The sequence below is a fragment of the Terrapene carolina genome, unplaced genomic scaffold, assembly GCF_002925995.2.
Source record: "Terrapene carolina triunguis isolate 2854851 unplaced genomic scaffold, T_m_triunguis-2.0 Scaffold22968, whole genome shotgun sequence".
Taxonomy (NCBI): domain Eukaryota; kingdom Metazoa; phylum Chordata; order Testudines; family Emydidae; genus Terrapene; species Terrapene triunguis.
In genome coordinates, this window is record NW_020687319.1 from 1 (window position 1) to 15,354 (window position 15,354).

Here is a 15,354-nt window from a genome sequence, read left to right on the forward strand (position 1 = left end):
CCCCCCCACCGTGGTCTTGGGCGTCTGGGTGAGGAGGCTATGGAACTTGGGGAGGAGGGCTGTTGGTTACACAGGGGCTGTAGCGGCGGTCTCTGCTCCTGCTGCCTTTCCTGCAGCTCAACCATACGCTGGAGCATATCAGTTTGATGCTCCAGCAGCCGGAGCATCGACTCTTGCCTTCTGTCTGCAAGCTGACGCCACCTATCATCTTCAGCCCGCAACTTGCTCTGTTCATCCCGCGATTCAGCACGCCACCTCTCCTCTCGTTCATATTGGGCTTTTCTATAATCAGTCATTGACTGCCTCCACGCATTCTGCTGTGCTCTGTCAGCGTGGGAGGACATCTGTAGTTCTGTAAACATGTCATCACGTGTCCTTCGCTTTCTCTTTCTAATCTTCACTAGCCTCTGTGAAGGAGAAACATTTGCAGCTGGTGGAGGAGAAGGGAGAGGTGGTTAAAAAAAACAACACATTTTAGAGAACAATGGGTACACTCTTTCACGTTAAATTTTGCTGTTCACATTACACAGCACATGTGCTTTCGTTACAAGGTCGCATTTTTCCTCTTATATTGAGGGCCTGCCGGTTTGGTGTGAGAGATCACTCACGCAGTGCCAGGCCACAGATTTCAGCTTGCAGGCAGCCATGGTAAGACACAGTCTTTTGGCTTTTTTAACCTTCTTAACATGTGGGAATGGTTTCAAACAGTAGTGCTCTCATTTCCCATACCAAGCACCCGTTGGGTTGGCCATTTAAAATGGGTTTGCAATGTAAAAGGAGGGGCTGCGGTTTCAGGGTTAACATGCAGCACAAACCCAACTAATTCCCCTCCCCCACACCCAATTCTCTGGGATGATCACTTCACCCCTCCCCCTACCGCGTGGCTAACAGCGGGGAATATTTCTGTTCAGCAGAGCAGGAATGGGCACCTCTGAATGTCCCCTTAATAAAATTGCCCCATTTCAACCAGGTGAATGTGAATGATATCACTCTCCTGAGGATAACAAAGAGCGATCAGGAATGGATGTTGTCTGCATGCCAGCAAACACCGGGACCATACGCTGCCATGCTTTGTTATGCAATGATTCCAGACTACGTGCTACTGGCCTGGCGTGGTAAAGTGTCCTACCACGGCGGACGGGATAAGGCAGCCCTCCCCAGAAACCTTTTGCAAAGGCTTTGGGAGTACATGAAGGAGAGCTTTCTGGAGATGTCCCTGGAGGATTTCCGCTCCATCCCCATACACGTTAACAGACTTTTCCAGTAGTTGTACTGGCCGCGATTGCCAGGGCAAATTAATCATTAATCATTAAACACGCTTGCTTTTTACAAAGGTACACTCACCAGAGGTCCCCTGTGTGCTCTCAGGGTCTTCGGTGAGTTCGTGGGTTACTGGTTCCAGGTCCCGGGCGACAAACATATCCTGGCTGTTGGGGAAACCGGTTTCTCCGCTTCCTTGCGGCTGTGAGCTATCTACATTTCCTCCATCCTCTTCTTTCGAACCCTCTTCCCTGTGTGTTTCTCCAGTGAGGGAGTCATAGCACACAGTTGGGGTAGTGGTGGCTGCACCCCCTAGAATGGCATGCAGCTCCGCGTAGAAGCGGCATGTTTGCGGCTCAGCCCCGGACCTTCCATTTGCTTCTCTGGCTTTGTGGTAGGCTTGCCTTAGCTCCTTAATTTTCACGCGCCACTGCTGTGCGTCCCTGTTATGGCCTCTTTCCTTCATGGCCTTGGAGACCTTTTCTAATATTTTGCCATTTCGTTTAGTGCTTCGGAGTTCGGCCAGCACTGATTCATCTCCCCATATGGTGAGCAGATCCCGTACCTCCCGTTCTGTCCATGCTGGAGCTCTTTTGCGATCCTGGGACTCCATCACGGTTACCTGTGCTGATGAGCTCTGCGTGGTCACCTGTGCTCTCCACGCTGAGCAAACAGGAAATGAAATTCAAACGTTCGCGGGGCTTTTCCTGTCTACCTGGCCAGTGCATCTGAGTTGAGAGTGCTGTCCAGAGCGGTCACAATGAAGCACTGTGGGATAGCTCCCGGAGGCCAATAACGTCGAATTCCGTCCACACTACCCCGATTCCGACCCCCTAAGGCCGATTTTATCGCTAATCCCCTCGTCGGAGGTGGAGTAAAGAAACCGGTTTAAAGGGCCCTTTAAGTCGAAAGAAAGGGCTTCGTTGTGTGAACGTGTCCAGGCTTAATTCGATTTAACGCGGCTAAAGTCGACCTAAACTCATAGTGTAGACCAGGCCCTAGTCACTTTTAAAAATGAAACTTAGTCTTAGTCTTAGTCTTCTAAGTCACTTAGGCCCAGATTTTTCTCTGCTCCTCAGGGCAAGGTCTAAGAATGGATTTTTAAAGGTATTTAGTAGGGCTGTCAAGCAATTTAAAAAATTTATCGCGATTAAACACACTGTTAATAATAGAATACCATTTATTTAAATATTTGTGGATGTTTTCTACACTTTCAAATATATTGATTTCAATTACAACACAGAATACAAAGTGTACAGTGCTCGCAATTTTTTTTTAGTTAATCGCGTGAGTTAACTGCGATTAATCAACAGCCCTAGTATGTAGGTGCTTAACTGCCATTGAAATCAGTGAGAGTTAGGCACCCAAATACCTTTAAAAATCTGGCTCTTAGGCCTTGCAGCTATGAGCAGAGCACTGCTTCAATACCTTTACAAATCTGAGCTAATCTGCACAGCTACAGCGTTCTAGAGACACTGCCTGGCGTGAGTAATGATGTGTGTTCAGAATCAATAGGAAGTCTGAATAGGGATTTTGTTGTTTTCTTCCTGCGTTATTTCTTCCATTAAGTTAGTCTAATAGCAATGAGCAGGCTGTCCACAGACAATAAATTACCTGTTTAACCTAGGACGAGGTGGTAATGAAATGTTCAGGAGGATCCCTCAGCTTTTTTTCTCAAATAGGAGAGGTGGATCATCTTTTCTGGGAATGGTCTAAAATTAATGTTAGTAATATTATCTAGTATGTATTCATTTGAATGAGATCCATATGGCCTCATCTCTCATTGAATAAATGGCCAATAATCAGCTTTTTTTTAACTTTGCATTTTATTTTCCCCTTAGAAGTTACATAGATACACTAAAAGCCCATGCAGTCATTAAATTATAATGCAGAAGAATAGTAAAGATCTGAAACTCTCAAGTGTAATACAATAAACTTCACAGAAAGAAGAAAGGAATGTCCCAACACAGAGCTAAAAGTACTACAGACCAAACTAGTCAGGTCAACTAGTGAGCAGTTCAGGCAAATAACTGCACATCTGGAACAAATTCATCCCTTGGTGTAATTAGTCCTATTGTCTTTAAGGAGGTGACATATGGTGATGAGCAATGGCTGTCCTCCAATTTCATGTGATTTTAAGGCAAGCAGCTGAATTCTTTTGTGCAAAAGAGAGAGAGAGAAATGCTCCTATGTTGCAAGCAACCTCAGTTTCCCAAGCACCCAATTCAGGATGTGTTCCCCAATTTTTATTGCTACCCAAAGCACATGATCAGATCCAGTAGGGAAAAATAAGTCTAAATGTATTGAATGAGAAGTATAATGCGCAATGTCTTTTGGGATGAGATTTTCAAGCATGCCTAAGAGATTTAGGCAGAAATCCCACTGAATTTAAGCTCCTGTCATTAAATTGCTTTTAAAATCCTGGCCTTGGAAACTAAAAGTAGCACTTACAAGATGACTGGAGTTGAGCAAGATTTATGTTGTGCATGTGTTAGTTGCAAGTTGTGAACATGTAGGAATAAGATTAGCTGATTTTGCTATTTAATATCTTTGCTCAAAGCTATGTCCTGGAGTAACTAAATATTTTAAACAATATGCCTATTTTTTCCCCAAAAAAGCAATAGCTCACTTCTTGGATTGACTCCTGCCTCCTGCCTGCTCAAAAGTAACGACAAATGAAATTAAAGAAGAAGATTTCAAGAACCCCACAGAGATAGCCCAATACCTTTAAACATTTCAGTGATTAACACAAAAGTAATTATACAGCTGCATAATCCCCTCCCCACAGCTGTTTATTTGATTAGCAATAATGTGGCAACTGTGTAAACGGAATACTTACATAGAAATTAGTCCACATCTGTACTATTAATATTGTAAAGAAGATATAATATATAGGTAGGTAGAATTTTGTTTTATTTCATCATTTGCTTCTTGAAGAAAGCTGGGTCCATTTTAATTTGCATTGGAAATACAAGTAATAATTCTGCCTTATTAAATTTACAATATTGAACCAGACCCTCGGCTGTGTAAATTAGTGTAATCCACTGAAGTCATGCCAGTTTACACCACCTAATGTGATTATACATTAATTTTGTTAATACAATGCATTAATGCACAAACATTAATAAATAATAATTTATAGAACCTATTTAGGATTAGAGACATTAACTGGTTAACTGAAACTTTCATCATACACCTGAAAATAGTTCTTTTCTAATGAACTGATTTTAATATTTCTTGCTGGGATTTTCAAAGGAGCCCAAGAGAATTATGTACACAAATCCTATGGAGATTCAATGGGATTTGGAAATCTGAATTCCTTAGGCTCCTTTCAAAATCCCAATCTCTGTAATTTGTGGAGGCCCAGATCAGGCAATATACAAAAAGATCAATGAGTGGAATGGATACATTCTGAAACGAAAGCCACATGGTAAATTCATCTTATATGTGTGAATGGAGCCCAAATGTTTAGTTTGTCCCCTGTTGAAACATCCATCCAATTCACTGACATTGCTTCTCATCTCTTGTATTTTAGGCTTGTTCTTCTAAGCACTTCTTCCTACGGAGTACGCATGTAAAAGAACCATAGGGAGTGTCCACTGGGATCAGAACCTGAACATAAATGACATACACATAAATAACTCTTCTCCAGCTGGAGTATCCGTTAGCTTCAGAGGTATCATAGAACTAAAATCAATATTCATTAGAACCTGAGGGCACTCAACCCATCATAAGATCAAGCCCACAGGAACTATTCCTGACGTTATTGAAGTCAATTGGGACATTTGCTATGGACTTAAATGGGAGCAGGAGCAGACCTATCCTGGCTATTCAAAGGATGCCAGGATAAGAGTAGTGAGGGAACGGGATTCAGACCTGAGGAGAACAGAGAACAAGGGAAGACTAATCCATTCCTCTATCAAAAGTGGCAATCATAAAATCAAATAGCCTGATTATCTTCTCACTTATACCCAGTTTGCATCAGTGTAACTTCATCAGGTCAGCTCCTCAGCTGGACCTGGGCAGCACAAGAGCCACTGTGGGAAAGGTGTATAAATGTTTTACACCACTTTCCATCCTTGCTCCGCGCAAAATTCGTGAGTTGTGCCCAGTTCTAACTTGTTCCCAGCTGCAACAAAATATCAGAGGGGTGTTCTGGCAGCTGTTGAGTTCTGGAAAAAATTCATAGATACCAAGACAAGAAGGGACCATTGTGATAATCTAGTCTGACCTCCTGTATAACACAGGCCGTAGCACTTCCCCAAAATAATTCCTAGAGCAGATCTTTTCGAAAAACATCCAATCTTGATTTAACAATTGTCAGCAATGGAGAATCCACCATGTCCCTTAGTAAATTGTTCCTATGGTTAATTACCCTCACTGTTATAAATTTATACCTTATTTCCAGTCTGAATTTGTCTAGCTTCAACTTCTAGCCATGGGGTTGTGTTATACCTTTCTCTGCTAGACTGAAGAGCCCACTATTAAATATTTGTTTCCTATGTAAATACTTGTAGACTGTAATCAAGTCACCACTTAACTTTGTCTTTGTTAAGATAAATAGATTGAGCTCTTTGAGTCCATGGGTATGTCTACACTACAGCTTATGTCGGCATAATTTATGTCGCTCAGGGGTGTGAATAAGCCATGCCGACATCGTTTCTGCTGTTCATGGAGGTTTTAGTATGCTGATGGGAGAGCTCTCTCCCTTTGGCATAGAGCATCTTCACCAGATGCGCTGCAGCGGCGCAGTTGCACCACCGCAGTCCTGTATGTGTAGACATGGCCTCTCTCTTTAAGGCATGTTTTCTAATCCTTTAATAATTCTCACGGCTCTTTTAGGAACCCTCCCCAATTTATCATCATCCTTCTTTAATTATGGGCACTAGAACTGGACACAGCATTCCAGCAGTGGTCACACCACTGCCAAACACAGAGGTAATGTAAGAACATAAGAATGGCCATACTGGCTCAGACCAAAGGTCCATCTAGCCCAATATCCTGTCTTCCAATGGTGGCCAATGCCAGGTGCTTCAGAGGGAATGAACAGAACAGGTAATCATCAAGTGATCCATCCCCTGTCGCCCATTCCCAGCTTCTGGCAAACAGAGGTTAGGGACACCACCCCTGCCCATCCTGGCTAATAGACATTGATGGACCTATCCTCCATGAATTTATCTAATTCTTTTTTGAACCCTTTGTTAGTCTTGGCCTTCACAATATTCTCTGGCAAAGAGTTCCACAGGTTGACTATGCATTGTGTGAAGAAATACTTCCTTTTGTTTGTTTTAAACCTGCTGCCTATTAAATATAACTTCTCTACTACTCAAGATTCCCCTGTTTAGGCATCCCAGGCTTGCATTAGCTCTTTTGGCCACAGTGTCGCACTGAGAGCTCATGTTCAGCTGATTATCCACCACAACCACCAAATCTTTTTCAGAGACATTGCTTCTCAGGAATCCCCCATCCTGTAAATATTTCCTACATTATTTGTTCCTAGATGTATACATTTATGTTTAGTCGTATTAAAATGCATATTTTTTGCTTGCGCCCAGTTTACCAAGTGATCCAGATCACTCTGAATTAGTATTCTGTCCTCTTCATTATTTGCAATTCCCCCAATTTTTGAATCATCTGGAAACTATCAGTGGTGATTTTATGTTTTCTTCCAAGTCATTGATAAAACTGTTAAATAGTGTAAGGCCAAGAACCGAAATCTGTGGGACTCCACCAGAAACAGACCCACTCAGTCAAGATTCCTTGTTTATAACTGCATTTTGAGACATATCAGTTAATACTGCAGTGCTCTGACCACACCCCCTTTCCTTCACCAGTCAATACACTGGCCCTACATCACCCGAGGGAATGCATAGGAAGCCAGTTAAACTATTTTTTATAGCCCCTTTGCAAGACCAGAGCAGTACAAATGAGCCACACTGGGGTCAAGAATTGGCTTGCTGACCTCAATGGCTTTACTTTCAATTTACAGCAGTATAAGTGAGAAGAGATTGAACTTTATGGGACAGGGACAGAGACACTTCCCTTTCCCCACCCTTAGCCTCATATTGTGATGATTGATCCCTTAATTCTATTGTACAGACGTTATCTGGGTACTGTGCCTGTTGCAGTGGATTGAGTTTTTTAGATGATTCTGTACGTTTAATATTTTAAACATCTCCTCACCTCCTTTTCATTGGTCAATCCCAGTTTCTTCAAGTCTGTGACAAAATAGTGAATGTTGTTCAAGATGATTTCAGTCTCCTCTATCTGAAACCATAAAAATGGTGTCCACAATTGGTCACGCTACTTTCAAACATGACAATCTAATAAATTTTTCATTAGTTGTAAAGAAAAACAATTGAACGATCACAAAAGGAAGGGGAGTGGAGAGGATAAAATAGACCCATTTTAGAAACACTTGAACATTATTCTGTAGCATTTTTTCCTTTTCTTTCTGAGCCTACTCCTGTGAAGTGCTGAGTGCCCTTCACTCCCATTATCTTGACAGGAAGTGCTCTGCACCTCACCGGGTTGGTATTTTGTGTGCATTCTCAGTTTTCAAAACTGGCTAGCTGCGTCTTCAGGCAGTTTCATGTTTTACTTAGTTTATCTAGACCAATTAACATATAACTCACATGGGCTCTGCCTGAGCTTCTCAGTGGACCGCACGACTGTATTTATTTTATGAGCTAAATATTAAATGGTGAAAAAGATACCTGAGGAACTCTTGCCAGGATGAGCATCTGAATATCATTGACAGTCTTCTGGTAAGAGGGTGAGTATTCCCCACAGTCAGGTGGCCCAGAAAATGCCTCAAGGACACTCTCGTGAACAATATCCCTTAAAAATATTGTATGAAAGTAAAGATCTAAAATTACCGATGAAGCATTTTATTAATTGCTGTTATGCTTGTCTTTTTTTCTCTCTAATATTTTGTTTGGTTATTATTGTAGTTTTCTGCATCTTCCTAACACCAGATATAACACAAGGTTTATACTAAGCCCACTCCCCTGCCACTTCCCCCAATTTCTCCCCAGCCTTCCTACCCCCAATCTTACAATTCTGCAAATAAGCATTTTATTTAAGGTATTTAACAAATTTGATGCAACTTCATATTTTGCGGAGGTGCTCTGGATTCAAATACAAACTGCTCAGTCCAGATCATCAGCTGGTGTAAATTGACACAACTCCACATTGGAGCTACGCCAGTTTACACCATCTGACAATCTACCACTCAGAGCCTTATTTTCAGAAACACTTGAACACTCACAACTTCAGCTGAAGTCAATGGGAGCTGTGGGTGCCCAGCAGCTGTGAAAATCAGGCCCAGAGAATTTAAATAAGGCAGTTTTAATTGTAACAAAAAGCGAACTGCGGTTGCTTTTTGGGCACGGTCTGTGCAGTGCCTACTGCACGTGGAAGGTTTTTGGTTTGTTTCTTTAGAGGGAGTCTAGGATAATACATTTGCCAGCAGACAATTCAATTCAGTACGTACCATACACAGTCAAAGTCAATATCTTGGTACTCGCCATAGCACCACTTGCAGAATAGTTCTGCACTTAAAACCCTGTCGGTCGTCTCAGGCAGTGTGGTGTATTTGTCCCTGTGGAAGCCTTCAAAGCCAGACTGTGTTGCTTTCTTAAGTTTCAGATCTTTAATTCCAGAAGAAATAAGTGGACAGCCTGTGATCCAAAAATATCAGAAAGAAAAGGTGAGCTCCTATTCATGCAGGAAGACGGGAACTCTTTGGCGGGGGAGAGGTCAGTTCCATAGCCATACAGCAGTCACCCCAAGCTGCAATTGTATGTATTTGTGTGATACTTAGGTATTGTTAAAAATTATTTTCTACACACACTTAGGTAGCTGATATCCAACTTCTAAACTTTAGAAGTTAGCATTTGATCCTGAAAGGTGCTAAGCCCTTCCTCTAAGGAGAGACACGCTCCTGATCCAAGCCCCATTAAAGTCAATAAGAAGATCATACCTATCTTAATACCACCCAGATTTCTTGACTTTTTAATTTGAGAAGATTTTTTGAATGAGAGGAAACTTAAGGAGTTTGGCTTGTTTAGCCTAACAAAACAAAGGATGAAGGGAGATATGATTGCTCTTTATAAATACATCAGAGGGATAAACACCAGGGAGGGAGATGAGTTATTTAAGTTAAGGGCCAATGTTAGTGCAATGGATATAAATTGGACAAGAACAAGTTTAGGTTTGAAATTTGATGAAGGTTTCTAACCGTCAGTGCTTTCCAAGCGGTGTAGTGAGGGCAAAAAACCTAACTTGTTTTAAGACTGCACTTCAGAAGTATAGGGAGTGGAAGGTATGATGGCATTGCTTGCAACGGCATATGGCCCATCTGCAACTGCTATTAGCAAATATCTCCAATGACCAGACATGGGACACTAGAGGGGAGGGCTCTGAGTTACTACAGAGAATTCTTTCCCAGGCCTCCGCATGCTCAGGATCTAACTGATAATTTCAGGACTTCAGTAACTCAGCCAGAGTTTATGGGCCTGCTACAGGAGTGGGTAGGTGAGGTTCTATGGGCCTGCAATCTGCAGGAGATCAGACTAGATTATCATGATCATCCCTTCTGGCCTTAAAGTCTATGAGTCTGTGACCACCCTGGGATGTTTCAGATGTCTAATCCTTTTGATTATGTTTTGTTTCACTATAGGACTAAGATTTTTCTGAGCAAGAGAAGCTAGTTGTTTGTTTGATCTCAGGTAACAATTAAACCTCTTTCAGGTTTGAATGGTTGATCTGTCATAAGGCTTTCCATTTAGCCCTGGTCCACACTGGGGGGGGGGGAATCGATCTAAGTTACGCAACATCAGCTACGTGAATAACGTAGCTGAAGTCAACGTACTTAGATTGACTTACTGTGGTGTCTTCACGGTGGTGTGTCGACTGCTGCCGCTCCCCCATCGACTCTGCCTGCACCTCTCGCGGTGCTAGAGTACAGACGCTCCCTGACTTACGCAAGCATTCCATTCTGGAATGCCTTGTGTAAGTTGAATTTTGCGTAAAACGGGGACGTATACCCGACAATTACGTGCGGGGGGGGGGGGGAGAAGCTTAGGGAACTTACGAAACTTTTTCTGTAAGTGCGGATTTGCGTAAGTCGTGTTTGCATAACCCGGGGAGCGTCTGTACAGGAGTCAACAGGAGAGCGCTCAGGGGTTGATTTATCGCATCTAGACTAGACGCGATAAATCGATCCCCGCTGGATCGATCGCTGCCCGCCGATCCGGAGGGTAGTGTAGACATACCCTAAGATACTTAAGAATTATCACTAGTGACAGTTGAGAGGTATTTCATTTTTTTAAGCCCTGGAGAAGCACATGCCCCACATACATAGCAATATGACATATGTAAAGCATGCGACACCAACCTTGAAACTACACCAAGATGTCTCCAAAACTGAGACGCTACAGGTCCAAAAGGGAGTCTGTTCTTCTAAACCAGATAAGGATAAATTTCTTTCTGCTGGTAGGGACTGGATGGCTCAGGGCAATGGCAATGGGGTATAGTCTTTGAAGGGTGCTTACACTCTGAAAAATGATTGTGTAAAAATGGCATTGTGAGTAGGGGATGGTTGGAAGTTTTCCATCAAAACTGTTTTTGACAGATAATTGAGTTTTCAACCAAACAACATTTTTCATGAAAACTGTTTGTGCTCCACATAAAATACTGAGATTTTGTTGCACCATTTTTGCAGAAAAACAAAAATATGTTTTTGTGTCGTTTTTTTGGGGGGGGGGGTTGTTTGTTTGTTTTACTATGATTTGACATTTTTTGAATAAAAATAATATCTCACCTGTTCTAATCATGAGGTCTATTTTTATTCTATCTCAGTGATTTTCAAATTATCTATCATCTTAAACTCATTACAATAATGTCTGAGCTCCTATGCAATGTTTATCAATATCCTATTTTATGCTATTACTATTACTCTCTCCCGTGGGCTTGGTGCCACTAGATGGGACAGAACACCACACTCAGGAGGGTTACATACTTCCCCTAGCTGAGGAAGCGTGTCCTGAGCTTCAGAGACTTCCCAGTTAAAATCCTGGACGAGCCCCCACTTGTAATACTAACAGACCCCGGTTGTCGGCAGGCGGGATCGAACCTGGGGCCTCTGGAGCTTAGTGCATGAGCTTCTACAGCATGAGTTAAAAGCCATATGGCTGTTAGCTAAGGCTGTAGAGCAAACTCGTTAATCTCTCTCTCTCTCTCTCTCTCCCTCTCTCTCTCTGTGTCAGTAGTTTTGGTGCCACTAGATTGGACAGAACGCCCAGGAGGCTGTGGCCGCAAGAAAAGCCCCTGGTAGCAGCATGGCCAATTTCTTTCCAGGTCTAACAAAACTGTAAAACAGGAAGGAGATTGGATGTTTCATAGGATTGGTAATGGGCTACAGAGCCTTTTATCTCTAGGTTACAAGTTTGAATCCTGCCTCAGTCATCGGCAATTAAGGGTTGCTACTATCTGGTGGTGGTTGTTCTGTAGTTAAGGAGTCTGTTGTTAGTATTTGTATCAGAGTAGTGCCTAGAAACTGTAGTCCCATTGTGCTTTACACTATAGTGATTTCAGTCCAATTCCCAGCATTACATCTCCATATCACCTAAAATACCAACACATTTGGCTCTTACTGGCACTCTTGTTGGCAGTCACAGCAGTGAACTGGAATTTATACATTCAGATTAGTAGTCAGACACATAATATCCTAATTGACATATTCAAATACAGCCTTAAATCCTGCATTTCTTAAGCATTCCAAAACTCTGACGGAAGTCAATGGACGTTTTGGTTATGCAAGAAATACAGCATTTGCACGCACACATTTGAATGTTTACACATGAAAAATTGCTTGCACAGAGGTATGGGTGCAATTTTAGAGGTTAGGCTGAGGTCCTTCTGACAGTTGGGCCTGATTTGTAATGCTGAAATTGCATCTTTTTAAAAATAAAGCCAGGGCTTATCCATGGGGCTTTGCAGTGTTAATGGAAACTAGGCAGTTGGACTTAAATTTTCTGTCTTTGGATGAATATTGACTGTTAGTGTAATACCAATAGTCAAATTGTAGGCTATACTACAGTGTATTAGTTTAAGCAGCTTATTTTCAGAAGACAATTAAGTCCTGTCAGTTTATGAAGTATTAGTGCTTTGTGAACAATTGTAATTATTATGTGTTTAGGAGAACTCTATAAATAGAAGTCTGGATCCCACATTACTTGCTCACCCATGATTCTGTGAACAAGGACACAGGATCAGATCCATAGTAAAAACTTTTTATGTGCCGCTTTCTTTGTTTTAGTGCTACAAGGAACCTTTGACTGTGTCCTAAGCCCTTTAACTCCTGCTAGTATCCCTAAACCTGTCTGTTTTGAATCAATAGAGACATTAAGGAAGAAGTAATGATGCTGCTGGAAAATTATAAATTATTTACTCACCATCCTGACACTGTTCAACTTCACAAAAGCGAATTCCTTCAGGAACAAAGATAAAGGAATGGGCATGGGGAACTCCATTCTACAGATTAAAAACACACATGTAAGTAAAACTGCAGTGCACTGTAGTATAACTTTTAAAAAATGAACTGAGAGAAACAATTATCCAGAATATATGTACTGCATTATACTAGCATTTTTATATACCTGTTCTACACGCCGCCATGGTGCCTCTTGAATATACGCCTTGACGTACACCACATGACAATATGAGGAAATGAAGTAATTGCAAATATCCAGGGCAAATTGTTCTATAGTTTCAATCTAAGAAAACAAATAACATCTTAGAGGGCACCAGTTACATAATGTATATTGGCATACAGGTCCAGATCACTGTAAATGTTGTGGATAAAAATGGATTTTGTGGCCAATATGAATGCCATTCAGTTCTGGGTATATAAAGACAATGTCTGTCAAACACCTGAGCAAAATGCACTCTAAATTGCAATAGGAGCTAAAAAGTCATATTTTGTCAGAGATCCCTTATGCCTTACATAAAGTAGGACTCACATCAAGGAAAGGACAGAGCAAGCTGGAATCACTGGATTGAAAAAAGTCACTACTAGAACCTGACCCTTAGAAGATATAATGTCAAAACACTCTGGGTGGGTGCTCTGATTCAATAATAAGAACTGAACAAGGATAAAAGCTAAAGATGGGATTTCATTAATTGGACTGAGAACTTGGTACATAGTATGACATAATTAGGCTATATAGAATTAGGACATTAAAAGACTAGCTGATGAAACTAAACTGCGGGTAGTGATACTTACCTTCTTTGTAAAGCACTTTGCGATCTACTGATGGAAAGCACTATATAAGAGCTAGGTATTATTATTATTATTTATTATTTTATTAAAGAGTGCACCAGCTGTCCTATTACAAAGGTACCCGAAGACAGGTGTGAAAACAGTGCTGGCTTTATCAGACAAAAGTCTGTCCAAAAACTAAAGAGGGGTCCAAATTCCAATATTTATATCCAGAATTGGTTTCATACTTTTCCAAAGTTCAGGGGTATCAGACACAGGGGATCTGGCCTGATCAAATGCAAAAAATATTCATGATAAGAGAGGTCAGCCAAGCCTAAAAATGTCTTCAATATATAAAATATAGATTATTCACATTTGTGCACCAAATACCAGATGAGAAAGTGTGTGTTCTGTATAAAGAATTAGTACTGGAAAAAGAAAAAACCCAGTTCAAAATCTTGAAGGGAACCTCAGTGCCAAACTGGAAAGCAGACAGAGGAAGAAAAACAAATGAAAGGCATTTTGATCTCACCCAAACTCTCTTCACCTTTTGCCTAGAGAAGAGCTTATGGAACTGGATGAGCTTTGGAAGGGGACAGGACAGGACAGTGAAAGGGGAGGGAGGATGGTTTGATGTATAATGACAACAGAAAAGTAAGTACAATGACTACTTCCAAATAAATTCCAGGACAACATCACAAATACCAATCTGTACAATACTAAGTAGAAGAGCTTAAAAGAATACCCCGTTGCATTTTGCCAAAGCAATGACAGCGTTCTTCATGGTGTCAGTAGGGATAACAGCAGAATTGTCTCCCTGCGAGTACTCGTTGACAGAATCCAGTCTAAGATGTACACAAGCCTCCACTTCTTTAATGCAGTGTTTCTTGCCATCTCTTCTAATGCGAAGAAGCTTAATCATGTTCTTTCCATATTCAGAATTTAAGATTTCCAGATCTTCATTCTGCAATAAGAACACATACATTTTCTACTCAGTGGAGATCCCAGTTACAATGGAAGCCAGAGTCTGGCTTAGCTGGATCAAACACCTGTTTCTTTATCAATAAATGGTGATATTTTTATTTTTGTAGTTACCTATGATAATTAAAATAAGTAATGGCGAAGGTGTGAAATCTTGGCAGGAAGAAAGGAAACATTTTAAGAAGATACTATTATTAGTGTATTCAACATTTATATTGCAGCAGTGCCTAAAGACCTCAGCTATTGTGGGCTCTCTTGCGTTGGGCACTGTACAAACACCCCAGGTAATCTGTCTGTAGTGTGGAACAAATGTTCTGTTTGACAAAAGGAGATATAACATACCACTACAGATATTAGGACTGATGTACCACTGTGTTACTCCTCATATATATATATTGGCTGTGACTCCACTGAAATCAGGACTAGGCTGAAATCAATGGAGTTACACCACTATAAAAGGAGAATTACAACATTGCTGAATGAGGCCCTTTATTAATTATTTCTATTTTATTTTATTTTATTACTACTACTGGAGACAAGGTTGGAAAGGGAGCAACCCAGCTCAGAAGGGGGAGGCTGTGGAGGAAGACAGACCTACCTGGAAGGCTCCTGACAAATGTGCCAGAGAAGTCCCCCTGAGGGAACAGGGCTATATGTTCAGCCCAGTTGGGGCTGACAGTTTGGTTTCTTTTTCTTTTTACCTTATCTAGGGCCAGAAGCCTAGAGAGGAAAGCAGTGGTAGGAAGTGACCCAACTAAAGTGCTGTGCTGTAACTGCTCTGTGTAGATCCTGCTAGAACGAACTAAAAGGCACCTATTTCACGTTAATATATTCCTGTCTGACACATG

At 41.4% G+C, this 15,354-nt stretch overlaps 1 protein-coding gene across 1 annotated transcript; it reads right to left on the minus strand.

Moving 5' to 3' along the window:
• Nucleotides 1–4,791: 4,791 nt before the first annotated feature.
• LOC112107729 (uricase-like) lies at nucleotides 4,792–14,510 on the minus strand. The gene is made up of 7 exons (XM_024201568.1): nucleotides 14,271–14,510; nucleotides 12,924–13,040; nucleotides 12,720–12,798; nucleotides 8,756–8,942; nucleotides 7,977–8,100; nucleotides 7,444–7,527; nucleotides 4,792–4,872 (listed from the first exon to the last, which is right to left on the minus strand). The coding sequence occupies exons 1-7, from the start codon at nucleotides 14,508–14,510 to the stop codon at nucleotides 4,792–4,794; spliced, it is 912 nt and encodes a 303-aa protein (XP_024057336.1).
• Between the last annotated feature and the right edge of the window lie 844 nt (nucleotides 14,511–15,354).